Source organism: Lolium rigidum, chromosome 1 (assembly GCF_022539505.1).
Source record: "Lolium rigidum isolate FL_2022 chromosome 1, APGP_CSIRO_Lrig_0.1, whole genome shotgun sequence".
NCBI lineage: Eukaryota > Viridiplantae > Streptophyta > Magnoliopsida > Poales > Poaceae > Lolium > Lolium rigidum.
The window spans coordinates 85,618,661-85,645,507 of record NC_061508.1 but is presented as its reverse complement, the minus strand read 5'-3'; the positions used below and the strand labels follow the sequence as shown (position 1 = coordinate 85,645,507).

At 42.9% G+C, this 26,847-nt stretch overlaps 5 protein-coding genes across 6 annotated transcripts; 2 read left to right on the top strand and 3 right to left on the bottom strand.

The window, feature by feature from the left end:
* The first annotated feature begins 261 nt into the window (after window positions 1-261).
* LOC124676995 (beta-glucosidase 24-like) lies at window positions 262-3,741 on the top strand. Its single transcript, XM_047213007.1, has 12 exons — window positions 262-310; window positions 406-464; window positions 534-609; window positions 686-763; window positions 829-916; window positions 1,043-1,298; window positions 2,196-2,311; window positions 2,429-2,646; window positions 2,735-2,766; window positions 2,899-3,001; window positions 3,129-3,237; window positions 3,353-3,741. The coding sequence occupies exons 3-12, from the start codon at window positions 549-551 to the stop codon at window positions 3,519-3,521; spliced, it is 1,230 nt and encodes a 409-aa protein (XP_047068963.1). The 5' UTR covers window positions 262-310; window positions 406-464; window positions 534-548; the 3' UTR covers window positions 3,522-3,741.
* A 710-nt stretch (window positions 3,742-4,451) lies between these two features.
* LOC124689174 (CDK5RAP3-like protein) lies at window positions 4,452-7,541 on the bottom strand. Its single transcript, XM_047222769.1, has 9 exons — window positions 7,234-7,541; window positions 7,029-7,123; window positions 6,840-6,934; window positions 6,589-6,724; window positions 6,333-6,482; window positions 5,709-6,230; window positions 5,238-5,446; window positions 4,890-5,022; window positions 4,452-4,680 (listed from the first exon to the last, which is right to left on the bottom strand). The coding sequence occupies exons 1-9, from the start codon at window positions 7,427-7,429 to the stop codon at window positions 4,540-4,542; spliced, it is 1,677 nt and encodes a 558-aa protein (XP_047078725.1). The 5' UTR covers window positions 7,430-7,541; the 3' UTR covers window positions 4,452-4,539.
* A 1,833-nt stretch (window positions 7,542-9,374) lies between these two features.
* LOC124676985 (thioredoxin-like protein Clot) lies at window positions 9,375-10,265 on the top strand. The gene is made up of 2 exons (XM_047212998.1): window positions 9,375-9,711; window positions 9,790-10,265. Exons 1-2 carry the CDS (start codon window positions 9,549-9,551, stop codon window positions 10,047-10,049), a joined length of 423 nt encoding a protein of 140 aa, XP_047068954.1. The 5' UTR covers window positions 9,375-9,548; the 3' UTR covers window positions 10,050-10,265.
* A 3,173-nt stretch (window positions 10,266-13,438) lies between these two features.
* LOC124676975 (arabinogalactan protein 23-like) lies at window positions 13,439-13,624 on the bottom strand. The gene has a single exon (XM_047212988.1). The coding sequence runs from the start codon at window positions 13,622-13,624 to the stop codon at window positions 13,439-13,441; it is 186 nt and encodes a 61-aa protein (XP_047068944.1).
* An 8,033-nt stretch (window positions 13,625-21,657) lies between these two features.
* LOC124688994 (E3 ubiquitin-protein ligase makorin-like) lies at window positions 21,658-26,047 on the bottom strand. Of its 2 annotated transcripts, none has more exons than XM_047222697.1 (7): window positions 25,923-26,047; window positions 24,179-24,266; window positions 23,243-24,093; window positions 22,834-22,903; window positions 22,157-22,245; window positions 21,997-22,075; window positions 21,658-21,789 (listed from the first exon to the last, which is right to left on the bottom strand). In XM_047222697.1, the coding sequence occupies exons 1-6, from the start codon at window positions 25,934-25,936 to the stop codon at window positions 22,042-22,044; spliced, it is 1,146 nt and encodes a 381-aa protein (XP_047078653.1). In that variant the 5' UTR covers window positions 25,937-26,047; the 3' UTR covers window positions 21,658-21,789; window positions 21,997-22,041. The 2 variants fall into 2 exon arrangements, with proteins under 2 accessions (XP_047078653.1, XP_047078588.1); XM_047222632.1 differs by having other exon boundaries at window positions 22,014-22,075.
* Window positions 26,048-26,847: the final 800 nt, after the last annotated feature.

The following is a 26,847-nucleotide window of genomic DNA, read 5'->3' as shown; positions in this document are numbered from 1 at the left end:
GAGAGGAAGAAACAGGCCAGAAGCACAGCCATGTCCCAGCTACTCGTGATCTTGCTGTTCTCCTTGGCGGCATCGCAGGCCGACGGGAAGCCATGCGACATCGCTAGGAGTCAGTTCCCCAAGGGCTTTCTCTTTGGCGCGGCGTCCTCTGCGTACCAGGTAAGTTCTGGACCGCTCTAGAGGACTGACTACTGGAAGGGCAGTACCCAGCGCTGATGTTGCTTTGTGGCGCTGGTGCAGTATGAAGGTGCTGTGAGGGAAGGCGGCAGAGGGCCCAGCATCTGGGACGCCTTCACTCACAATCACCCAGGTAATTACATCTACTCATGCACAGGCTTATACAAAGTGGACTCCCAGACTTGCTACGGTGATCTGTAATCGTACTTCAATGATTTACCCATTCAGAGAAGATAGCAAATGGGAGCAACGGAGACGTAGCAATAGATTCCTACCACCGGTACAAGGTAAGCTAACTTAGTGACTGACCACCAATCTACATGTTCATCTCAATGCCTACATTACACCAAGTGCAGGAGGATGTTAAGATCATGAAGGAAATGGGCTTCAGTGCCTACAGATTCTCAATTTCTTGGTCACGTATTCTGCCTAGTAAGTGATCCTCCTATCCATTTTCTAGTTTCTCATGCATGTAAGGTCTATTTCCTCAGCTAATGCATGGGTACAGGTGGAAAACTGAGTGGAGGGGTCAACATGGAAGGTATCAAGTACTACAACAATCTCATCGACAAGCTCCTTTCCAAAGGTAAAGATTTTATGATTTCTGATACTACAATATGTTCACATCCTAACGTCTAACCAATAATGCAGGTGTTGAACCATTTGTGACCCTTTTCCACTGGGACGCCCCACAAGCATTAGAACAGAAGTACGGTGGCTTCTTAAGCCACCTTATTGTGTAAGTAAACATGACCTATATGGAATTATGGACCCAAACTCACTACACTGATGACTAACAAGAAACATGCTGATATTATAAGAGAACAAAGAACTGAACTTTATCGAGCTGTGTCTACATTACCAGGGAAGATTTCCAGGACTACGCCAACATCTGCTTCAGGGAGTTTGGTGATAGGGTAAAGTACTGGATAACATTCAACGAGCCTTGGAGTTTCAGTATAGGTGGCTATTCCAGCGGCACATTAGCACCGGGCAGATGTTCGTCATCACAAAAGCCAGGTTGTAGCATGGGAGACTCGGGAAGGGAACCTTATATAGTAGCTCATAATCAACTTCTGTCTCATGCAGCAGCAGTTAAAGTGTACAGAGACAAATATCAGGTACGAGTTAGTTTTATTTCATTGTGATTATTTTCAGTAACAGAGCACAGGCGAGGAACTATTGTGAATAGGATAAATGCATTCTAGTATGTAGAAACTGTCCTACAGTATTACTATATATTGAGAGGACATATGGCGCTTTCGCTCTTGGGTGCATATGATCCCTTTATTTAAAATGCATTTTAAACATATTAAAAAATGTTAAAGTATTCCAAAAAAAATTGTTGCGCGTACATCCCACATCCTTCGAAATTGTCACAAGAAACTGAAGTTTTACGTGGCCTGTGCAAAAAGCTCAAAATTTGCTGCTAAAGCACGGCAAGCGGGAATATCGAGGAATAAATCAACGGTACAGAACACACCCACACCCATGCATGTGTACAAAATCCATTCTCTTTTGCAAGGAAATTTTGTATATTTTTTGCAGAGGCCACAAAAAAAAATGTCAGTTTACAAAACTTAAAGCGAGCACATAGAATGTGGAGGTACCGTAAAAAAGGACTTTTTGACATTTTGATTTTTTCGGGGGGTAAAAGGAGCATATGCCTGGGTTCAAAAGTGCATTCCAGTCTAATTTATGGCTACCGAACAATTTGCATGTATGCGATTTCTCGGAGTACAACCAAGACACCAAAGACATTGCCTACACAATCTACCCTCAGAAGCAAGCCACCGAACTTCTAGATAAATGTCAACCATAGACAATATAACGGGGGCAGACAAAATATCCAAAAATGCATCTCAGACTAAAGACAGTGATGGAGCGAAGGAAATATTTAGACATGGTACCTCCTAATAGGAACAAGGAATGTTTAAGTAGTTTTTGCAGCTAAACATCCATATATTTTGCCAGCTGTTGTTTTACAGTGATAAATCAATTAATTCTTGATCACACAGATGGAGCAAAAAGGAAGAATTGGTATTACAATAGTTAGCAATTGGATAATTCCCTACTCAAATTTCAAGGAAGACAAGGATGCTGCGAAGCGTGCATTGGACTTCATGTATGGATGGTGAGTGTAATAAATCCAATATGTGGTTCAGGTTCGTCCATGAAGTTTCAAGCCACTGCAACTGGCAAATTCTTAAGATCTTCTTATTCACATGTAGCTCATTAACAAATTGAACAGGTTCATGGATCCCTTAACCAAAGGAGACTATCCACTCAGCATGAAAACACTGGTTGGAAACAGATTACCAAAATTCACAAAAGACCAGGCAAAAGCTATAAAAGGATCATTTGATTTCATTGGACTCAATTACTATTCAGCAAGATATGCTCGGAATGCTAAACGCAGCAGCAATAGTAACAAAAGCTACAGCACTGACTCACAAACTGAACAAGGAGGTATGCAACTATGCAAGCAATCTCATCTCTATGCTGGTATTCGAATACATTAGGTGAGCTAATAGTTTTGCTCTGCATGAAACAACAGTGGAGAGAAATGGAACATATATTGGCCCAAAGGTATGACTTGCACAGAGATATCATCCTAATTCATGTTTGGATAGCTGTAAACGGTGCCAATCTTATAATAAACTCAGCATAGAAAAATATTTCAAAAGCATGGAAAAAAGTAACAGAATATTTTGTCTCTAGGCTGGCTCTTCTTGGCTCTACATCTATCCAGAAGGAATAGAAGAACTCTTGCTATACACCAAGAAGACATACAACAACCCTACTATCTACATCACAGAAAATGGTAGGTCAGCCTAACTACTGCAAACAAGGGCAATTTACTCCACCCTCTTACCTGAGCAAACCTCTTACCTGAGCAAACGATGGCAATTTACTCCACCCTCTTGCCTGAGCAAACAATCATCTTGCAGGTGTTGATGAAATTAACAACGAAAACTTACCTCTTCAAGAAGCCTTGATTGACAATACCAGAATAGAATTCTACCAGCAACACATATTCTATGTTCAAAAGGCCCTAAGGTAAGTCTGATGATTGACTACCTGTAGATAACTAGATAAAATAACAATTAATATCACATTAGTGCTTTAACTCAATTTATGTCAAAACAATAAAGTGTCTACATGACAATGTCAGGGAAGGAGTAGATGTACGGGGATATTTTGCATGGTCTCTGTTTGACAACTTCGAGTGGATGGATGGTTACAGTGTTCGATTTGGTCTTAACTACGTCGACTACAAGGATGGTCTGAAAAGATATCCAAAGAGATCCAGCCAATGGTTTCAGAAGTTTCTTCAGCACTAAAATTTGTACTGTATAAGTGAAGTTATTTATGCAGTAACAGTGTTAGGTAATGTACACATCAGACTCTGAGTGGATCACTTGTACCAGAATAGTATAGATAGCTTGATTGTAATTGTAATTTCAAGGAAAATGCTAGTGCTCCAAATAATTGCTATGTAATAAGGCATAACAGACGTGGTCAGTCTTGCTGTCTTACCAAATTAAAAACGTGTTGGAATGACACAAGACATTTGTAAGCAAGAAACAGATGATCAAATCACTTCAACGCAGCATAAAAATAGCAACAATTTCAAGGGTTCTAAAAACCAACCAGGGCTTACTACCTCCGTTAGGGATTATAAGACCTCCACGTATCCCTAGATCGTAAATTTAACTAACATTACATGGATTATACTATATAAAAATTATGTCATTGGAAAGTAGAACAACTAAACTTTCTAATGATATATGTTTTGTCATATATATCTTTTATTACGTTAGTTAAATTTACGACCTAGGAATACGTGAAGGCCTTATAATCCCTAACTGAGAGAGTACCATTTTATACTGCAATTATTTTTGTTTGTAGTGGCATACAATGTAGACTGGAGAGCATACTCATAAGATCGAGTCCGACACTCCATATGCAACTGAAGTCATACATTCATAGTTTAAGGGGCTGTTTGGATTGTGCCCATGGGAGCCCTGCCAAATTGGGGCGAGCCAACTTTTTGGCGGAGGATTCACCACCCCAGGCTGGCCAACGAGTTGGCTACGAAACTGAACGGTGTGACCAAATATTTGGCACAGATCCAAAATATCGGTTTCCATCCAAACGAATGCCCAAGCCTTGAGTCAACGCCAAAAAATTGGCTGGGCAATGTGTGGCTGTAATCCAAACGGATCCTAAGAACATATGTGGCAGCAAAAACAACACAAGTACAAGTACCATAGGTTAGAAAAGTTTATACCATAAGATTATCAACTTGCTTTACATATCATTTATTTTGGTTCAGGGACGAAAGATACAATCGATAAATCATCCAGCTAATTGACTAACACTCGAACTTAGTAAGGTATTGATCTCTCCAATTATATGCACTGGCCTGCCATCGAACATAGATGAAAGTGTTGCCTCACAGAGCTTCTTTAGTTCCCTTGTTTTTGTAATCGCTGCCTCCTGTAACATTAGAAAAGTAAAATCATTAACATACAGATGGCTACAGAAAACACAAGGAGAAAGTAATAGTTTTTTGGTTCATGGGGATGGACAAAAAATTAGCCCTTCGGTAAGTTACCAGAGATTGTAAGTCATGTATCTGCAGTCCAGTGAGAACAAGAATATACATGTAATTAAACACTATGACAGGTAAAGAAATTATGACTTACTTGCTTCGGCCAGGATGATGATAGTGCATTTTGCAGCTCCATGCGCTTAACTGATAGATCACCTAAGCCTTCTCGCAGTTTCACCTCATGATGCTTCTTTTCTTCCAAGGTTGACACTAATCTGTCCAAAAACCTTGGGAATGGCAAAGGAAGCAATGATAGGTCAAAGAAATGTTAAAATGGGCATGTATTTATGAGGGAAACTGCTTTATTATGTAAGCTTTCAAGACAATGCCATGAGGAATTATAAGTGCCCCACTGCAGCAACAGTGGAAGACACAAGTAAGTATCACTTGTTTAAGTGCATCAGATACGCAAGACTGAACTTTCAGAATAAACACTCCTTACCTTTTAGAGTTGAGGATCATTATAAGGTCAAGAGTTTTCTGGTTAGTGAGCAAAGAGATTGCTGAGGAGATCTCTACAAGCATATTCTCCAAACTTTCAGCAGCATACTGTTGAAGAACAAAAGGTGAGACAGCTTGCACTTGATGCTGTAGAGATGATGTATCAGCATTCCTGGCCTCCCCTAAGCGTAGGGTCAAAAATGATTTTATCTGTTTCAAGTGTCAGAAATTCATGAGCTATCCTCGCAAAAAAGCTAAATTATTAACTATTTTGCTATACTAGAAGGGGACAGGTTGGCAACGCAGCCTTGTACAAGTACAATAACAGAAGTATCATCTCAAATATTTAAAGAGAGAACTTTGATACAAAAACAATAAGAACATACTTCAATAAGTGTTGTAATTATATGGCATGCATCTGAAGTATTTGCAACTTTATGATGTAGAAGGGGATATTAAAATGTCTAAATACCTCAAGTAAATCATCTAGAATGTTGTTTCTGTATTCCTTCTCCAGCAACTGACTTCTTTCTTCACACTGTCCTGATTCAGTTGGAGCAATCTCAATAGGAGCATTTTCTTCAGGATTGTCAGTAGAGATGTCCCAGCAAATCTGATCAGATGTATCACATGCAAGGCCTTCTTTGTCTGCAGATGGATAGGCTGAAACACCAACGCCATAATTTTCCGAACCTGCCAATTCTACATTGGCATCAATGATCTCATAAGATCCAAAACCGTTGCCAGATTCTTCGGTAGGTTGTTCCACTTCACCAATGTCCCAGTCGATACCATTGTTATCGACCGAGATGTCCCAATCAATATCATCTGCAGGGACATTGAAGTCAATGTGCTCTTCTCCGCCCATATTAGACCCATGAGCTTTTGATGCGTCTCCAAGGGAATTCTGCACCTCTTTGCACACTGAGACATGCAGGGAAGGACGATTAGCCCGCAGCTGTTTCAGATTCTGTACCACAGCCTTGAAATTTTCCTATACAAAGAAAACCACGGTTAAAATAAGATTCACAAGAGTTGTATAGCACATTTTTCTGCATTCAGTATCTGATATTTCTATCTGTATATGCCTGACTACCTTATCCTCTGTATGGCATTCCTTGACAAAAACCGTATAGTACTCAACGGCCTGCGAGACAGGATCGCTGGTCAGAACTTCCAAGATTTTGCTAAATGTTGATGGAAGTGTTTTCGCAGACTCTATCAGCTCTTGCCGCACATCTACTCCCTACAAAAAAAATTCAAAGCAAACAATACATCAATACAACAGATCAAGCAACACAATCAGCATCATGAACACAGGAATTGTCTCTTAGATATATAGAGAAGCAAACCTGCAAGCCGAGCTCCTGGCAAGCCTCCACGTACCGAGTTGCCGAAAGAGCAGCCAGCCGCTTGATGTCAGCCTCCCTGCGGTCCAGCTCCGTGAGCTGCTGCTGGTTCTTCTGCATCTGCTTCCTCTGATACGGTCTTGAGGCAGCCAAACAAGCAGATAAAAATTAGCCATGGAGATGCTAGGTCAAGCACAAGCGCAAACATTGGCGCAGCGGGCGAGAGGTCTAGGAAAGGCTTAGTTTAGTAGTACATGTCATAGTTGACATTCTGGACCATGATCTGAGCCGCCTCTCCGAGGAAGATGTGGTCCTTCTCGTACGCCTTGACAATCGACTCCCATTCGCCCTAAATAAAGCATTTGCATCGAAGCATATGTCAATCCCCACACTAAACCTGGACGTTTATATCTATCTACAAAAAGGGAACATCAAAATCCTACCGCGGATCCTGTGAGGCGGCCGAAGATGTTCCTGCTCTCTGTGTTGGATTCCAGGAGTATGCTGTAGATCTTCTTCGCTTCGAGATACCCTATCTCTACAGGATGAAACGAGACAGCAAGCAGACTGAGCGAGGGTTTCACCCTCCGGATTCCGCCGTACAGATGACAGGGAGAGCCTAGGGCGTGGGGGAGAGGAGTGGGTTACCTTCGAGCTCGAGGGTGAGGAGATCGGGATGGAGGTCCCGCGGGAGGGAGGCGAAGGCGGCGGCGATGCGGGCGCGGAGGGCGGCGAGGCGCTTCCTCCAGTCGTGCGGCACCCGCTTGCGGTCGACGAGCCACTCCTGCAGGCGGGCGAAGGCGATGTCGATGGGGAGGCTGCGGATATCCGAAGGGTCGCGCATGGTCGCCGGCGGGCGGCTGATCTCGACGGCGGCGAAGGTCAGGGAGTGGTACGACGGCCGGAGCTTTCCGTCGGGAAGATGGGGACTCTGATTTCGGAACTTTTTTTTGGTGGACTCTGATTTCGGACTGGTGTGTGGAGTTCGTGTGCTAGATTAGTACGGACTACTAGTGTTTGGCCCGGTCCAGCCCAAAACCTTTCTCTTTCTCTCCTTTCTTTTTCTTTCTTTGAGATTTCAGAAGAAAATCGACGCCACCAAGGCACCAACATTTCCTACAGTGCAGCAGCGTGTTTATACTGTATAAGTGTCTTTTAAAATAAATATATTAATATCACGAATATATCAATCACATCTAGCCTATAAATGAAATGTCCTAAAAATATCACGGATGCACATAATTATACTACAAGAAGAAGAAGAAGAAGAAGAAAAGAAGAAGAAGAAGAAAGATCCTGTTACGATAATCAAACCCTTGTGACTGCATCTTTCCACATAGGATTCTAGGGTTCCTCGTCTCTAGGTTTCGGTGCCAAAGTAGATCGGTGCCGACACAAACAAACTTGACGCCATCCTAGCTAGCGTCGAATCGAGGCACCAAAGGCTATTTGGGAAAATATACACAACATAAGCATGAAACTTCAAATGAAGGTTGAACTACACATAACTCTTTATTTGTAAACGGTCAGAATTCGTGTTTTAAAGTTTCAAAATATCTAGACTGAAATTATAAAGATGGCCAATGATGTATAATATAAGAGCATCTCCAATAGTGTTTCTATAATAGCAATCTAAAGTTTTAGTATAAGAAGGGAAGAGAGAAGATATAGAAATCCTAGCCAAAATTGTTAGCATTGCTATAATAGCAATCCAAAACTGGCAATGGACACATGGGACCCATATGTCAGCAGATTACACATTTTCTTTCCTTTTCCTCTTCCTCCACCATCGCACAACTGGCCATTGCCCAAGCCTGTCATCCACACACTGCCCACGCATACCCGCCAACCGCAAATGTCGGCACCCATCGCCAGCCCATGCCGCCACCCGCCACCAGCCCATGCCGACTGAATCGAATGGCGATGCGGGCAGGGCGGCCTTAATTTGGACGGTCGCTTTGGGGCGACGAAGCACAGGCACGATGGGGAGGAGGCTTGGGGAAGCACGAGGGGGTCGAGGAGAAGGTCCACCGCGCACGAATCGGCCGCCGTCGACATACCTTGCGGGAGATGACGACGACAAGGTTGTGGTTCGGTGCCGACGCTGCAGGGTCGCGGACAAAATAGTCCCTCACATGTGATTGGTCCTCTACCACGTAGGTTTTGAAAATATAGCAAGTGCCTCTAGACTTTGTATATATATACAAAGTGGAGGTGCAAGGATAGCAAGCTTGCTATAATTTTGTGTGGGGAGACCACTTATACAAATACTGTTGGAGCAATATTTTTGAAGCAAATTGTTGTATTTATAGTTTTTACCAATCCTAGCCAATTGTACAAAGGCTGATGGATATGCTCTAATAGTGTAAAATCTCAATACAAACTAATTCATATTCTAGGCTACACAGAAAGTGATAAATTCAAATAAATTTTATAGTAAATAGTATGCATTTCAAATTTTCAATACTATAAAAAATTCAGATTTTTCAATTTCGTGTAGCCTAGAATACAAACAGTTTCTATTGAGATTTTACACCATTGTAGCATTCACCATTGCTTACTTCCAGAATTTATTTCGATTTTTAAAATACAAATTGAGTGTTCGAAAATAAAGAGCTACATGTAGCTCGGTCACACTGAGCATGGAAAACTTCAAACTATAAAATTTTGTTGCTTGCCACAATTTATTTGACATGCCCTAATCGGCCATAAAATTTTGTTGATTGCCACCATTTATTTGACATGCCCTAATTGGGCGTTTCTGGGCCGAGCGGAGTGGCGAAGGCCCACATCCCGATCAGATTCCTGTGCGCGTAAGAGGCACGCGTGTCGAGGAAGCGGAAGGGAATAAAGTCGGCCGTGTCTCTCCCCAAAATCAACCCCATCTCCAAGCAAGCTTCCATCGCCGCTACTCCAATCTCCAACCCAATCCAAGCCCAGGGCACGCGCGCGAGGCGGGGGAGATGACGGTGACCAAGGTGGACGCGGCCCTCGACAACTTCGAAGACCTCTTCGCCGGCCACTTCGCCGCCGCCGACGGCGCCGGCGGCAGCAGCAGCAACGCCGTGAAGCTGCTGCTCTTCCTCGCCGACCGCGAGCCCTCTTCCAACCTCACCTGGTGCCCCGGTAACTACCCAAACATCTCCCTCTCCCTCCGATCTGCTGCCGGCTGCGAGCTAACCCCGCCCGAATCCAACCGCGCAGACTGCAACGTGGCGGAGCCGGTGATCTACTCGAAGCTGGACGCGCTGGAGGGCAGGGACGTGGTGCTCCTCCGCGCCTTCGTCGGCGACAAGCCCACCTGGAGGGACCCGGCCCACCCCTGGAGGGTCGACCCGCGGTTCCGCCTCACCGGCGTGCCCACGCTGCTCCGCTGGGACGCCTCCAAGGGCGAGGCCACGGCCAGGCTCGGGGACGACGAGGCTGGCGTCGCCGACAAGATCGACGCCCTCCTGCTCGATTGAAGTTCTGATATCTCTTCCTGCGCTATCGCTGGTTGAACAGACTATGTGTGATCCCGAGCGTTAAACCTGAACATGCCCGCTGCGGAAATAAATAGAAACACTGGAATTCGGTGATGATCAATTCCAGGTGCTCTTCTTCTCGTATATATTCCCTCTGCTACCTTTGGGTACAGAGTATTCAAGGAGTTGAAGTTCTTTTTTTCCAATTTTCACTGACCGCGGGTTACAAAAATCCAATGGGAGAGAGAAAACAGAAATTAAATTTGATAAATGGGCCACATCGTCTTCAAAACTCGTTGCAACATTGGACACACACAACACTCATCCCTTGAACCCACTTCTCTCCTCTAAGTCAGATACCTTATGTAGGTAAGTGTGGTCCTGTCATGCTCCTCGACAACTCGGTGTCCCATGATGCCGATGGCATTGCCTTGGAGGTGTCTCTAGGCACACGTTGCCCTCGGACATCGCCACCACCACTCACTCGGAGGTGTCTATAAGCACTTGTTACGCTTGGATGTCACTGCATCGGTACCGTAGGTATCTTGTTGCCCTCGGACGTCATTGCCATCGCTCCCATGGGTGTCGTTGGAGACTTGTTGCCACTGGATGATGCTATTGTAGGTTTCTTCGATCACTTGTTGCCCCAGGACGACACCACCCCCGTAGGTGTCTCTAGTCTTTGGAGACTCAGTGCCCCCAGACGTCGCCCCCGTAGGTGTCTCCGGAGACTCATTGCTCCTGGACACCGACCCCATATGTATCTTTGGGCACTTGTTGTCCCCAGATGCAACCCCCATAATTATCTCTGAGCAACCATTGGCCTCAGACATCACCATCGTCGCCCTCATAGGTGTCTCTAGGCACTCGTTGCCAATACATGTCACCATCGTCGCCCCTGTAAGTATCTCCATCTCTAGGCACTCTCTTGCAATCATCGCGCCCGTAGGTGGGGTTTCCCAAACGCCGATCCTAGATGTCGTTGAGCGGGTCAATAGAGCCAATCTAGGAGTGGTTGCGCACATATGTTGCCCTTGGACGTCGTCGAATAAGGGGATCTAGGTATGGCAGCAGTTGAACACATAGTTCCTTTGGACTACATCAAGAAAGGTGACCTAGCCTTTCTAGGGGTGGTTGTGCACACCTTGCCACCCGACATCGCCATTGTGGAGCAAGGAGATGAATCCCTTGTAGGTGTCATCACACCGAGTGATCCCTGGCTAGTGTTGACCACATCGCAAAGCCGACCAGGTGTGCCCTCATTGTTGCCCTTGTCGATCTTAGTCACTAATACATTCTTCTTGTCGTCATCATCCTCGTCGCTTGACATTGCGCGCATGCATCCTATGTCTATCAGAAAGGGTTTGTTCAGAGCCACTATATAGTGCCTAAACCGGGAGAATAAATATGCCAAGCGAAGGGTATATGAAAGTGAATCAATAGAATAAATGAGAGATCATGGTCATAATAATCATATTGAGCTGAATAATAATTCTTGGTCTAATTTATTCTTCTCATTTATGGTAGTAATGACCATAATTACGGTCTAAAAAATTCAATTGCATGATCGTAATTACCATAATTACCAAGGATTAACATGACTAAAATAGAATAATTTCTGGATCTGCAGCAACTAATTTCGATTTGCAATGTAAATAAAACTTAAGCCTCCACTTGTCTATTCTTAGGCGACGTATCCGGTGAAAACCACCGTTCGGTGCAAACCTGCAAACTATCGTGTTAGACCATCCAATGGCGAATGGAGGGAGCAGATGAGAAGTGGAACTCCCGGTCAGAACTTGACTCACTTTTGCACTTAACCCCCACCTATTACCCTCGATCAGCTTATTTTCTCCTCTCGCGCAGCACCCAGCCCAGCGCCGCCGCGGTGGTAAATCCGCACGGAGATGTCGCGCCGGCGAGCTTGGTGTCAACAGGGAAATAAGAGGGAGGCGGATCTTTGTAATTGTTTAATATCCATAATCTGTACATTTACTGTCTTGGTTTGGTTCAATAGGTATGCCAATGCGGAAATACAAGAAAGTCTAGCTAGCAACCGCGTCATAACATGCTGACTGGGTTCGTCCCTCTCCCATTGGCCAATGCGGCAACTTCTTGGGTAGCTTACTTTGACGTCTGGTTCACTGCTAGTAATTTTTGTATTATATGACTATATTCTTGTTATGTTTCTGATAGTAAGGTATATAATTATTTAACGAAAATTCAATTCGGCTTTCGGGTGCGCATGCTCCCTCTACTAAAAAATTATATTTCGAAATGTCGAAAAATTTGGACAAAAAATTCTACATGTACATCTTCATAATATACGTGCGTTCGTCAAGTTTCATGAAAAACCAATATTTTGTGTGGTCTATATAAAAAAGAGAAAGTTTATCTTGTGAAAAGCATTATTTTTAGCACTGAATTTTGTCTTTTTTACACACGTCACATGATAAGTCGATTTTTTATGAAACAACTTTGTGAGCACGTAGCACGTGAAGATATACGTGCGAACTTTTAGGTTCAAAATTTTTTTTAAAATTTTTTTTAAATGTATGTAAGATGAATTTCGAAATATAGAGTTATTTAATTGTAGTATGTTTGCACCAGTTGTTTCATATTGATTTTACATGTACTCCTCTAATAGAGGGGAAGTTAAAGAAGTAAGACTAACTGACTTGGTTAGGGAAGTGAATGTGCAATCGTCTCATAGCCCTGGCCGCCCGGAGGATCCCACCACCCGTCCACCCAGGCATGACCACCACCTCTCCGCCCGCCGCACTCTACTACGAGCCGAGCTCGAGCACCTTCGCCATGGCTCTTGAGGCCAACTCCATGCCCTAGCCTGTTGGCGCGTTCCGCACCCGCGCTGGCCTAGCGAACTCGGCCGGATTTCGCCCGGCCACACCCCCAGACGCGACAAGGAGGGTGAAGGGGGAAGGGTGGCGGGAGGTGTGGCTGCCCGATCTAGGGTTCACCTCGGAGCGGACATGACAAACCGTTTTGGAGAGGAAGCATATCAACATGCCATTATACCATATGTACAGCCATCAAATGCTAAAAATTATAAATCAATACTAAACACAATGTAAACAAACAGATGGATAAAGATTAATTTCCAAATCTCATATCAAAACAAATAAATACATGCCGCCTAAACTTCCATCGGTATACATACAGAATTATAGATCAATACACAAGGATGGGAAAGCAAAATGATGAAATGAATGGATCAATCAACATGGTCAAACAATCCAGATTTTTTTAAACAAAATCAACGGGTACTTGCATGTATAAGAAAAATCCAGCGCGCATCAGATTAATGAAAATGGCAGCATGAACAGTAGTCCTCTTTCCTCCTCCACGCGTACGCACGTCTCTTTCTCCCCTTACTGCAGGTAGTAAGCGAAGAAGGAGACAAGGGAGGCGCCGAGCACTGCGCCGACTGCCGGGAATGCACCGGTCGCCGCGGCTGTGACACCTGCGGGGGAGGGTGCTGGGGCATCGGCGGCGAGGGCCACGGTGGTCGCCGACGCGGCGATGAGGACGGCGCAAGCGATCTTCTTCATCTCCATGATCTCTAAGCCGGAACGCGGAGATGAGAGGAAGAGGAAGGGCTTGTTGGCAACCAACCAGGGATTGATTGCTTATTTGTTGCTTGCGTGGGGAAGGATGGTATGGCGAAAGGGGTTGTCTTATACTAGCTGAGATTAGAAGGTAGCTAATCTTGGGGCTTGATCTGAGGTTGAAGATGGGCATACGTGCGTGCGACTGCGTGATGTGGGTGGGCGGGAAGTCTGTTGCAGATGAACGCTTCTCTTGGTTGACTTTGAACACATCCTAGACGTTTGATTGGCGACCTTATTTTTAGCTAGGGAGATTATTCTAGTAGAGCAATCTGCTTGTGGTTTGAGCGGTTCAGAAGCCAGCTATATTATTGTCGGCCCAAACTGCATTTTTTCCTGAAGATTGTAGCAAAAGGCGACGACCAAAGGGCAAAACATGCAAAAGCAAATTGGTTTAATAATAAAGATTATTTGTAATCTAAGGCAGTACAAAATGAAGCATTTACCTGGTTTATGGAAAGAACACTAATCTTGTTAGGTGATTTTGGTTTATAACAGCTTATAAGTTCATGACTAGTTATTCAACCATCCTGAATTTGACAAAGAGAAATATAAGATGAGGAAGTATCTAATAGCTACTCCCTTTGTCCGGGAATAAGTAGGGATGTAAACGGATCGGATCGGATCGGATATTGCTCTTACCATATCCATTACCATATTTTTATAACGGATTCGGATCGGAGCGGATAATGGTCGGATGCGGATTATATCGGATTACGGATATGGAGCGGATTCGGACCGGACTCGGATCGGATGCGGATTTTGGTTTATAACAGCTTATAAGTTCATGACTAGTTATTCAACCATCATGAATTTGACAAGGAGAAATATGAGATGAGGAAGTATCCAATAGCTACTCCCTCTGTCCGGGAATAAGTCACACAACTTTATCTAGATACATAGACACATTTCAGTGCGTAGATACATCCGTATCTAGAAAAAATTGTGTCACCTATTCCCAAACGGAGGTTGCAGAAACCTTTTTCTTATAAAAACATGGAAACCGTATCTGGACCATTGAATAAATAGTTTTATCAATGTTTTTGTTGAGTTTTGAAAATAAAAAATTCCCAAATTTCAAAATATAATCAAAATCTGTCTTGTTTAAAGTTCTCAGCAACATGAAGATGATGGTCTAAATAAATTAAATCAGACGATATATTTTCACTTATAGCTTGCGTAGAAGATACAATGCATGTTTCGATGGATTGGGGGAGGGGGGATGCACATCGATTTTAACAAAATGCATGGTTCTAAATGCAAAAAAGCATGAAGAGAATGGTGTGAAGACTTGATCCAACTATTTTTAAATCTAACGGAGATGAAACTATGAAATTTACCATACATAACAAGTAAGGATGTCACTTGTAAGGCTAAGGCATACTATGTGTGATATGTACCAAGAGAGTAAGGCCATGTTTGGTTGCATGCATCAAGGCCAATCTAGCCCACGAACACATGTTCTTGTTGTTTATTGTTGTTTGGTGCATATATCGGCCGACAGATGCAGCCGTGTGTGGCTTGTTTGGGATTGCCCTGCACAAGGCCTCAGGTGAGGCCCAACACGAATCTTAAAGTGCCCTTAGACCTGCTTTGGGGGAACGTTCATATCGATCCCTTCCTTAGTGCATGGTCCTGAATTTTTTAAGGTGCATGCTCCCTAGATTCACATGAGTCCATGGTAAATTTGGGAAGCAAAGACTTGGTCCATATTATCCTTTTGTTACATTGTAATTCAAATTTTATAAATTAGACTAAGTTCTGACAAACGGAGCGAGACTCGTCGCCAAGAAGCTTAGGACGATAGGAACGGAGTCTAAAGTACGGCTAGGGTTGATAATTTCAATTATATAAACAGTTTTCGATATAGTAAAGTTTTGCTAGTTGGTGCCAGTGGTTGTTTTTCCTCTTTGGGTTTTCTATGTTAAAATCTTATGTCCCGTATGTTCTTGTTCGTTCTTCGTTATTTGCTTATAGTTTATAACACATTTAATTAGTAATTAACTTACCATATTATTTCATATGGCTTGCAAAAGCAACATGGAATAGTTTGAGGGGAGTGACTAATCCTAAGCCAGGCGATGTCATCGAATCTGAGTTGCAACTTACTTTATAACTATGATTAGCATGAATCACGACAATCCAATGGGTTGTGCATCGTTTTCCACGCGCTTGGCGATGCTCCTAGATTGTAACACACACACGTCCTAGAAATGTCTTAAAGCCATATGTATTTCCCTTTTTCCTTTATTAAGTCAATTCACTCTAGCTCTCTTCCTCCTTTTTCTTTTCCAACCTGCTCGTCGTGCAGATCAAGTCCTCCTTTTTCATTAAAGAAGCAAATAAATGACTTTAGGGCGGCGTTGTTGTGTGTTGATTTTATTTTGAACACATACAACATTTCTGCTAATCACAACCTTACTTGTTTCAGGATTCCACAACTTATATCCTTTAACACCTGATTTGTAACCAAGAAAGAACGAAATCACTTAAGTCTTCCTACTACTACCGCTCCTTACTATTTTCGTTTTTTCATGATCTAAAGAAGAAGAAGTTTTCTTAGCAGGCGTCTTCGTCTGGATTAGCCAGCCTAGCCTAGTAGGTTGTTTGAGTTTCAGGAAAGGCAGAGGTGCTTTCTAAAACTGCCGTTACCGCTATGTTCTCAGTCCAAGATCAAATCCCTATCTATGGTTGGGGGAGCTCGGTATGCCAACGCTTGCCCCTGTGTTAATGGATCAAATCCAGCAATCATTACCCTATCTCATCGGCTATCTCGTCGGGTAAGTATACCTGACCCTTTTTTAGCTAGTTTCAGGTAAGAAGTTAAGTAAGTTAAGCCCTTCTAAGCGAAGAATGACGGAGAAAATGGTAACGTATAAGGGAAAGGGAGCTGATGAACATTCCACGTACATTTCTAGAGTAAGATTCATGTGCACTCTTTCTCTTTCGTTTATTCTCTCGAATAGAAGATGATAAAGATGCATACCCCCTCCTCATTAACTATGTTACTTATTTCTTCTCAGCCTCTTGATGCAAAAAAAATACGTACTCTTTCAAGGAAAAGACCTTTATAATTCAGCATAGTTTTTCACTATGACCATTCTAGATTTCTAGTGTAGTTTGACTCAAGTAGTCACATGTAGCAACCACCCCTGCTATGTCCTGATGGGGTGGCACCAGAAGCTCTCAATCCTCTTCCTTGCATGCACCGGATGACTAGTCTCTACTACTTATAAAGGCACGAAGTGCCGTAGGAAAATTAAATCTAACCCGTCCATCTGCATGGATCACACGGTCGAGACTTGTCTATTCTCCCCACCCCGATCATCTATTCTCCTCACCCCGATCCCGCCCGCATCGCATGCACTTCCCAGAAACACCGGTGCCGACGGTTCTGGCCTCTTCCGCTCCTCCTGAGATCTCCTCCTCCTCGCTGGTTGCTGCCGCCGGAGGTACAGCCTCCGCCTTCAATCACCACCGCCTAGCCATGTTCCTCGGCGCATCTTCCTCGCCAACCCCACGCCTCGCCGGCAGGTACGATCGGCTGGCAGAGCTCCTCACCGGCCCGCCGCGCTCCCCACCGGCCCGCCGCGCTCCCCACCAAACCACGCTTAGCCCCCTCTTCGCGCGGAGGCGTTGGTCTGGATGCGCCTGCTGCCCCACTCGCCGAGTTTGCTCTGGGATAGTCTGCAGGAGCAAGGTTAGACCGCATATTTTCAGTTAATTTCCTGTGTAAACTCCGTGTAGCCCTGCATCCACGCCGCCGTCCGTCCCCAACGCAGCGCCGCCCTGCGTCCAACCCGCCGCCCGTCCCCAACGTCGTCCCTCCCATCCCCAACTCCCCATCACCCGTCCCCGTCGCTGCCCGTTCTCAACGGCAATGCGCCCGTGTCCGTCGCCGCCCGTCCCAAACTCCGCGGCGCTGACCGTCCCAAACGTCGCCGTCGTGCCCCCATGCCGCCTCCCTCTCTCCGCGCTGCAGGCCCGTACGAGTTGGGGTATTCAGCTGACAGAAAATGCAAGAAAGTGCGATCAACAAAGATTCGTGAAAGAAGGAATGGTTTGGATCTGGGCAAGCTTCCATAATTAAATAATCTGATCCTCTCTCATAGTAGTATCAAGTGTCATTTTCAAGAAACCAGGTCTTGTGCTTATCTTAGTTCTCCTTGTGGCTATTCTAGCCCATCTCGGTCTAGAGTTACATACAAGTTTTAACAGTCATTGTGAATTCCTAACGGGATTTGTAGCTAGAGAAGTATATGTTCTTCCTTGCATGGTCTGCATTTTTAAAACTTCTACTGTTAATGTCTTTTTTTTCACTTGTTAGTGCACGGGCTGGATTAAAACTCATGCATGCTGCACAAGTGCTGAATAGCTACTTACAGTTGATTGCAACACAATCTAATGCTTGACTGGTTTTCTAGCTTTCTTCCCCAAAATTGCATGCTGTCTAATCAAGTATGTCTTTTGTTCAATTGGTAGCGACTTCATCAGTTTGTGTGCTTCTGTTAGAGACCAAGCCCAATGTGTATGCTACAACCATTGCAATAAGGACATGGTGTTGGTTCCGTGTGTATGATATGATCTTTTACTGTTATATTTGATTTTCTTTCAGTCCTGACTCATTTTTTACTTTAGGTCTTCAGACTAAACCTGAAAAGAGCCGCAACAAATCAACTCAGAATAGGGTGTTTGGCTTAGTAGATGGTAAAAGAGAGTAACGATGTAGCAGGCATATTAAAAGTATTAGCAGGCATATTTGACCGATATTGTTGATGCAACTTTGCTGAAACCATGCTATATTATTTCTATAATAAAGGACGATTCTTCTTTTTTTGTACACTGTCCTATGGAGGGGATCAGTGGTAAGAGTCAGTTACCTATGTTGAAGAACTCAAGCATCGAGGATGATCTGAACGTTGTACAATGGAGGATGTCAGTGGTAAGAGTACACATGTACCATAGGCAAAGGTCTGCATAACACATAGTCCTCCATTTCTTTCCGTTTCGGTACATAGGATTGGTTGGTATTATTAGTGTGATTTCGTCAGATAAGCTTCAATTTAGTTAAGAGTATTTCTCTATTATTTCCACTCAGTATATCACATAGCATGCATACACTTGCCAATGCATTTGATTATAATCATTCTGGTATTTTACAGGCAAGTGATGCCAGAGGAGATGATTCCAGTCAAAATAATAAAAGATGATGCCCCATTTCCTTTAGCATGGTTTGAAGTTTGAACTTCCTCACAAGATTGCATGTTTTGATTTGTTTATTTTGCAACATCTGTTGTTACACTGATAGAATTATTATCCAGTACAAACCGCATGGAACATCAGAGTGGGTTTGGATCTAATTTTCGGATAAGATATGCTACCATGGTTAACCTGCTTTTCTTCTCTGTTTACTAAAATGCAATGTAGTAAATCTGAAGCTGTTATACTATGTATAAGCCGCTTAGCATTTACTTCTATGCGCAGTCGCTTGATAACTTTTACGCTAATTCGCTTCATAAGATATCTTCTATCAGCTGCAAGTACTCCAAGAGTAGTTTTTCCTTTGCACTATTTAACGTTTGTACTCCAAGAGTACAAGTCGATGATTGCTGTTTTTCATATGTTTTATCCCATGTGTGGAATCAAATGACTTAACCCCAGTCACTGGTGCAAAAGATATAACATTGCGGTGTTCTTATTCCTACGATTTTACACTTATACCTGACCATATATAAAGCATTGTCTTCTTGCATATATAAAGTCTCCGATCTATATAATGTTTTACACTGGCAATCTTCCTCATGAATTATGGATTGTCTTGGTTGGGCACTTGGCAAGACAGCAGCACGATCTGCTCCCCAAAGTGATCACCAACCTCTAGGTTGCTCAAATGTGATCAACTATGATGTTGTTTATACTTGATAGGTCACAAGTGTAGCATGCATCTTCTAATGTTATATCCCACTATAGTTGATTGATGTCATTTACAGAAAGAAGAATCTGACTATTTGAAAATAATCGTGGTGGTTTCTTTCATGAGAGTTGCAGTTTATGCAGATTGTGTTCTTTTCAAACAAGGTAATGCACTTCACCGTATTGAATAATTCTTAGGGTGCAAATGACATTGGATTTTTAGGCTTTAGCACTCTTCATAAATAAAGTTCCATTTTTGCCATGAATTGTTTGGGTCGACACGGTCTTTCATCGCCATAAGCCACAAACAAACTCATATTTATAACAGGCTGAGTTGTTTTCATTTTGGTTTTTAGGAACAAACTGCATTTAAAATTGTAATAAATGATTTTGCCTATGCCACTGTATTAGGAACGGCCGGAGAAGACAGAAACTTGCTTGACTGCTTACCTCTTGGGTTTATTTGTTATCCATTTGTGACTATATTTGTTGCTCCTTATAAAATCATTTATTAATAACAATGCCCACTGAATGAAAAATTGACAATGTTTACTTATCTTTGTTGAATTGCTGACATTTATAGTGAGTATTGAGCAAGTTTCTTGCCCGGTGACACGGTTGTTTGATAGAAGACAGAAACTTGCTTGACTGCTTACCTCTTGGGTTTATTTGTTATCCATTTGTGTCTATATTTGCTGCTCCTTATAAAATCATTTATTAATAACAATGCCCACTGAATGAAAAATTGACAATGTTTACTTATCTTTGTTGATTGTCTTAGGAATTGCCGATATTTATAGTGAGTATTGAGCAAGTTTCTTGCCCGGTGACACGGTTGTTTGATACAAGACACAAGATTTGAGTATTCAAAGCTTTCACGATCTGGCCATCCTTGTAAAAACAATTTGCTAAATTAAAGCACGATTATTTCAATAATAGTTTAACAGTTTGGTTTATGCATAAACATGTTCTGAAATTATTGTTGTAATCAGCAGACTATTCATATGAGATTGTGAAACTATCATTGCAACGAACATTCTATTCACGTGAGTTTACGTGTTGCCATTCTGAAAGGTTTAAACATAGTTCTAAATATAAAAACCATGTTGACATGTATAGGTTGGGTGTTCTTTGATTGTTTGATTCTTTCACATTCTGGTTTGTGTCTAGATAAAGAGCGTGCGTTGCACGTGCATACTTACTAGTTCCATAAGGTTGCAAGCGATATCCCGCATAAGCCCTCTAAGCTATTATTTAGTTTACACTAGACTAACTTGTTGAAAAAGGATCGCAACTAATCAAACTGATTTTGCCTACAAAGCAGGGCAGATCAGGCTGAGGCGTTCACCTACCCTCGTCCTGGACGAGGTGTTCTACGTTTGGGGTACTTGCTGCATCAGCACGGTTTGTACAACCTTCAGTAGAAAAACACACGAGTCAAATTTCAGAAATACAGTCAGAAACAGTTGCAAAATTGACGGAGCCATATCTCACCAACAGCGAAACACAACCCGGTCATAGTTTGCAGATAGCAAAATAGGGCATCTGAACCTCAGTGCATTTTCTCATTCTACATCATGCAGTATCAAAGAGTGATCTTGTTTCTTTTCCCCTTACTGGTTTCCTCCTCCGTACAAGTTATATAACCAAACCAAACAGTCTCGCAGTTCAGCAGTCGTTGGTCTGGGTGCCTTCCTCAACAGGGAAAGCAATATTTGTAAAATGATAACATTATACACCCATCCTTTCGCACGATGGCCAGGGAATGTTTGTTGTTCTACCGAATCACCGGCGGCGAACCAGGAAGCAACACAAAGCACATACAGCAAAACCTGGTTCAACAGGTGCAATTTTTTGATTTATTTTTCCGATTTTCAGCAATACTTCTTTTAGATTGTTCCACGGGTCAACATTGCTTCTATTATATAAGGCCATCCAGGTGTCCCGCGGTGAGCTTCAAAATTCCTGCACCCAGAACAGGGTTAAAGTTAGCCACAGATAGTTATATGAAAAGAGTTTATGCATGGCAGGAGAAGGAATTTCGCAGATTTTAGAGCATATGGATTGCCTTTGTATGACTGACGACAAATCAACCACCAAAATTGGAGTTAATAAAGCAACACTTTTCGAAGATGCCTCAGTTTAAACCAATGCCTTCAGAAGACTTCACATGTTTGGTAGATAGCAAAATCCCAGAATGCCTGGATACAAATTTTTCAGTTCACCAAGTCAAATAATGGTATGAATAGCTTGGTAGAACAAAAAAAAAGAATAGGTGCAATGATGTTGATGAAACTGGCAGGGGATCAGTGGAACAGCACCATGACCATATCTACCATTACAGCAAATAAAGGACACAAAATTTGCAGGGACCAACCAAAACTAGTAAAATTTAGCTGGTTGCCTACCCCTCAAAAGATCTTACATTTGATAATATATACAGCTGCTGGTCCCTATAGATGCAATCGACTGAGGAAGTCTGACAATCTGCAACATAAACAGGATATCAATAAAGGAGAAAAATGAAGTATAGTATTCAGATTGCATAACAAAAAACAGAACACATACCTAATGTTCTTAGCAATAAGTGTACTTCCATCATCACAATCAAGATGTCGCAGTGTAACTTCTTCCAAGCGGCCATCTCTGTAAGCATGCTGCAAAAAGTACAAGCCCCAGGAATAAGCAAAACATAGAAGGGGAATGAGGATTGGGGACAAAGACCAGTTAGTAAACAACTTAACATTGCAATCTACAACAATCATTTCCATAGCTTCTATAAGCATATGTAGAAAAATAATCAGCAGGAAATCAAATAGCATGTCCCTGACAACCCAAAAAAGTACAATGGTCGCATGCACACTTAACATAAGCTCCCAGTCTTTGTATATGCGAACTTTATCCACCAAATAACGAGCAAGGGGCTAATAGGTAGTGGGACTTACGGAACATATAATTGATGATAAAGTAGACAGATTACAAAACACTCTTGAAATCAAAACAAAGTATTGGGCTATACAGAACATTATACTTTTGAAATATAAAAAAAGTATGTTGGGATGTTTCTACTTTCTAGTAGACCAACTGACAAAGGAGAACGTTACTAATAGCTACCAGTGTTCTGTTTAAACCAGTTAGTGCTAATAGCTAGATGGGGTGGAGCTGGTCTGGCAGAATACTATATGGATAGGGGCAGGCGGATACAATGCATTCACACGTTCATAGAATGTGAGAAGTATGTATACCTTGTAGAAACAGCTAGTCCCAAAGGGGCAAGTACCCGTTCCAAAATCAAAGTACTTGCAATCTATAGACCTGCAATGGTACACTTCAAGGTTAGACAGTAGAATGCTAATCCAAGTACTAAGGTGCATAACATACTTATCTTACATCACTTCTCCTGAAACATATCAGCTCATATTTTATAAAAAAAAAGGAGAATGAAGTGTAATACATGAGGGCAAGATAATAGGAATGCCATCTGTAGTATATGGCTAACTCATTTCTTCCAGTAATGACAAGTTTAATGCCTAAATAAAATACATCAACTGAAATATATGTGACATTCTAATTTTACTTCTAAAAGTTAGGGCACAGATCACACAAGAGGAGCATGCCACAAAAAGCTTAAAGGATGAATAATGCCAATCTTACTTGAGCTTTGCTTTGTAGTTTTCAGTTATCTCCAGCTTTTCCTCCTTCGAAAAGTACCAAAGAACACTTGGAATGACATAGTAGGATAGTTTGCGACATATTGGGCAAGCCCTCAGTGCTGAGTTCACATCCATACCAGATGAAGGAGAGTTGCCACGCCAATTTCTAATGCATGAAATACAGAAGGGATGATCACATTCAGATAACAGCCCAAATTTCCTTTCAGCGGCAGTAGGCTTTGAGAGCACACGGTCCAAGCAGACACTGCATTCTATTTCTTGGCTACGTTTCAAAGCCTCAAGACGCTTATGGTTCTTTTCACATAGCTTGATATGCTCCTGCCTCTCATCGGGACGATAGGGATGCAAGCACATTTTCCCACAGACTGCGCACATATCTCCATGCATGTTAGGGCACTCTTCCGCATATGGGCAGTTACCAGCAGCAGCAAAAGAACAAATTGGCATATCAGCAAGTTTGATGGAAGTTTGGTTTTGCTCAGTTTGATTGAACGACCAGTCAATCCCGTCCTCTACAAGTTGGACCTCATTCTTCCATGCAGGCTTACTTCCAGAAAGTGGCAGCAAATCTGTAGATACCTGTTGTCTTTGGTTGCTTGAATTTGTTTGGTGTCCCAAGTGAAGAGGACGTCCAGGACTTAAGAGTTGTAGAGAAGTAGATGCAACACGTGTTGCGGTATTTGATGATGGTGGCAGAGGCGCTAGGGAATTACGTGCTGCAGTACTTGATGATGGTAGTGGAGGCACTGGGTTCTTACGAGAAACTTTGACATGATCATATCTGCAACGGCTACCATAGGAGCATGAGCCTTTCTGGTAAAAGGTGCAAACCTGAGGAAACAAGCATCACGGTAAGGAACACTACAATATGCATTGTGACGTCTGGCAAGTAGATCCACATCCAATGTTTACTTACATTATTTGATTGGTCACTCCAGTCATGGGAGAACTCACAGTAGTCTCCTTTCAAGCAAGCTCCATGCATGAAGAACTTACAAAGAACCCTGAAAGAATATCAGTAGAAGCACAAAAAAGACATGTAAGTGAACTACCATATTGTTAATTTCATCTCAGGCAGGACATATTCTGGAAGGAAAAAAATAATGAGATTTATGGAGCTATTTCCTGCCACAATATTGCTTCTCAAATAAACAAAATGCAAACAAACTCAAAAAAATGTAGGAACATTTTATGCTTAGATAGATAGTCGAATTAAGAATTGGAAGTAATGCCTGCCATGACAGAGGTAAAAGTAAGGTACACCTTCCCCGCAAAAAAAGGTACATATTTGTTTCCTTATGTGTTACACTTCATGTTTTTACCTATTATATTAACAGCAGTAACTTTATGCTATGCAGGACAATAGAGAAAGGTTAACCAGTTGAATGTTCACTACAAGTTAACACACAGGATAACTCCATGGAGAAATTCTGAGGCCCTAGCTATGTGAACACATAGTTATTGCTCTACCAAGTTTGTATGCCCGTCGCTTTCAGCACAGTTACAAAATGCACGTCACTACTGTTAATAAAATTCATGATAGACATTGTTTTGTCCACATGGAGGAATATCCCACTAGATATCCAACATCAACATCAGAACTCAGCGGCCATTATAACCTGATAATTGTAACCTTGAGCCTCAAATTCGGAAAGAATGTTCCGTGAAATCCTCAGAACCCACCCTCCATGAATAATCTGGTGGTTGTAGAACCGAAGAAGTAACCTGAATCTAGCCGTTTAAATTTAATCTACTCGGCATTAGAGTATGTATAACCATTCAACAACATATTTTCTGCCGGGCACAATCCAAAAAAAACATACGTCATGCAGAACCGTGATGTCATCATTAGTACCAGTTGATAACAAACAAGATGCATTTGGCTGTAAATATACTTCCGTACAAGACCTCCGGACAAAAAAATCCCAACCGGCGCTGGATATTCCAAAAGAAGACAAGAAAGAACGTTACGCATTAACATGGTAATGCAACGAAATCACATCATCCACATGAACACGTGGAACGAATAGAGGACATGAGCAAGTGGAACGAATGGAAGGTTTCAGCTATCCGGCTCAAAGATGGACATCCCATTCATCCCCACGGTATTCAAGTCCCAATTCTAAGCGTAATAGGTGCGCCCTCCTCAATCCTCAAAATCGCAAGCTCGTGGCACCCTGAAACCCATCCAGTGCTCAATGGAGCCCCACGCAATTCTCTGCCTAACCTGCGCTTGAAGTCGACAGGATGAATTTTTTCTGAGGGGGCACAAATCATGCAGAATCCTAAATTCGTAATACCATCATCACTATGAGTTGGTAACAAAGAAGAGGCACTCGACAGGCTTTTTCTCTAAATAATCTACTACTTCCCATTCAGCCTAACGAATCGGACAAAATGTCTGCAGATTTCATGCTCCAAACGGACCGAAATCTATGCGGTGGCTGGACTCCCCATCTCGTCCCACGAATTCAAGCTCCAATTCAAACAAGCGTAGTAGTAATCCTAGGACCCAGGCAGATGGTACGACCGGCAAGCTCAACGGCCCGTGCCGGAACCCCACGCGAAGCAAATATACATCCTAAAATCGCGCGAAGGAGGGGCCAATCCGCTAGAATAGGTGGGCGAGGAGGGGGGCGATGATCAATCGCGGCGGTTACCTCTTGGTGGACATGGCCGGGTCGCCGGGGAGAGCCCGAATCCAGCGACGGTGAGATGGGGTTCGCCGCCGCGTCGTCGCCTAGGGCTTGCTCGTCGCCGCGCCGTCTCTGTCTCTGTCTCGGGCGGAGCGAATCGGGGATTGGATCATCCCTAAAAACGGGAGGCATGCGAAATGGCGGTGCTACCCCGGACACAGAGGGCAGAGGCCGGAACAGGGCCCGGGGCATGGGCGTCCTTTCGCCGACCGCGTCCGGAGACCGCGCACCGATGCTCCCCCGCACACATGCTGGGTCGGTCGGACCCTCGGATATGGCCCACCTCTTGTCGGCCCACAAACCCTACTATCCGTCAACTCCAGCCCAGTCCCTCAAAGCGACTCCGCAAGGATAAAAAAAAAATTGATAAGAGGAAAATAAGGGTGAAAGTATACAAGGTCAAAAAAATATGGAAGTACAAAACACAACAAAGTGATTCGGATTTTTGGATAATAAAAACTCAAAGCAACATCGAGCTCCTTTATGAAGGTACTATAGGAAAATCTTACATTTGGGTGGTACTTTTAATTTCTAGAGTTTTCATTATTATCTGTCCGTACACTAAGGTGTAGTAGAGCTAGGACGATAAGAGCCATACTAAAATCTTAATAGAAATAGCTTTAGTTTCACAGGTATTTGTGAAGATGTCTAGTGTAACCGTGTTTAACCCAAAAGATTATGATGTGGTAGGAAGGTGTACCCTCATCAACCTTTTGAACTAAGTGCAACTATGAGGTCCACTTATTACTGGTCAAAGTCGTCTTCTTCAAAACCTGATATTCATAGTGAATATAGATAAACATTAGTCGTTGAAACTTTTTCGGTTGTACAATGTTATACGACATACAAGGTCGTTTGATATTGCTAGGAAAGAGGCACGTCTTACAGC

What these genes read in the sequence shown, in the direction of transcription:
- LOC124676995 (XM_047213007.1), top strand. Translation starts at nt 549, where the DNA reads ATGAAGGAAATGGGCTTCAGTGCCTACAGATTCTCAATTTCTTGGTCA. An exon ending in TTCTTAAGCCACCTTATTGT is followed by an intron (nt 917 to 1,042) that starts GTAAGTAAACAT and finishes CTACATTACCAG; the next exon opens with GGAAGATTTCCAGGACTACG. An exon ending in TGTACAGAGACAAATATCAG is followed by an intron (nt 1,299 to 2,195) that starts GTACGAGTTAGT and finishes TTGATCACACAG; the next exon opens with ATGGAGCAAAAAGGAAGAAT.
- LOC124688994 (XM_047222697.1), bottom strand. An exon ending in AACTACAAAGCAAAGCTCAA is followed by an intron (nt 22,904 to 23,242) that starts GTAAGATTGGCA and finishes GTACCATTGCAG; the next exon opens with GTCTATAGATTGCAAGTACT. An exon ending in CTTATTGCTAAGAACATTAG is followed by an intron (nt 22,076 to 22,156) that starts GTATGTGTTCTG and finishes TTTATGTTGCAG; the next exon opens with ATTGTCAGACTTCCTCAGTC.
- LOC124689174 (XM_047222769.1), bottom strand. Translation starts at nt 7,429, where the DNA reads ATGCGCGACCCTTCGGATATCCGCAGCCTCCCCATCGACATCGCCTTC. An exon ending in CCTCACCCTCGAGCTCGAAG is followed by an intron (nt 7,124 to 7,233) that starts GTAACCCACTCC and finishes TTCATCCTGTAG; the next exon opens with AGATAGGGTATCTCGAAGCG. An exon ending in GCCAGGAGCTCGGCTTGCAG is followed by an intron (nt 6,483 to 6,588) that starts GTTTGCTTCTCT and finishes TTTTTTTTGTAG; the next exon opens with GGAGTAGATGTGCGGCAAGA.
- LOC124676985 (XM_047212998.1), top strand. Translation starts at nt 9,549, where the DNA reads ATGACGGTGACCAAGGTGGACGCGGCCCTCGACAACTTCGAAGACCTC. An exon ending in CAACCTCACCTGGTGCCCCG is followed by an intron (nt 9,712 to 9,789) that starts GTAACTACCCAA and finishes CCAACCGCGCAG; the next exon opens with ACTGCAACGTGGCGGAGCCG.
- LOC124676975 (XM_047212988.1), bottom strand. Translation starts at nt 13,624, where the DNA reads ATGGAGATGAAGAAGATCGCTTGCGCCGTCCTCATCGCCGCGTCGGCG.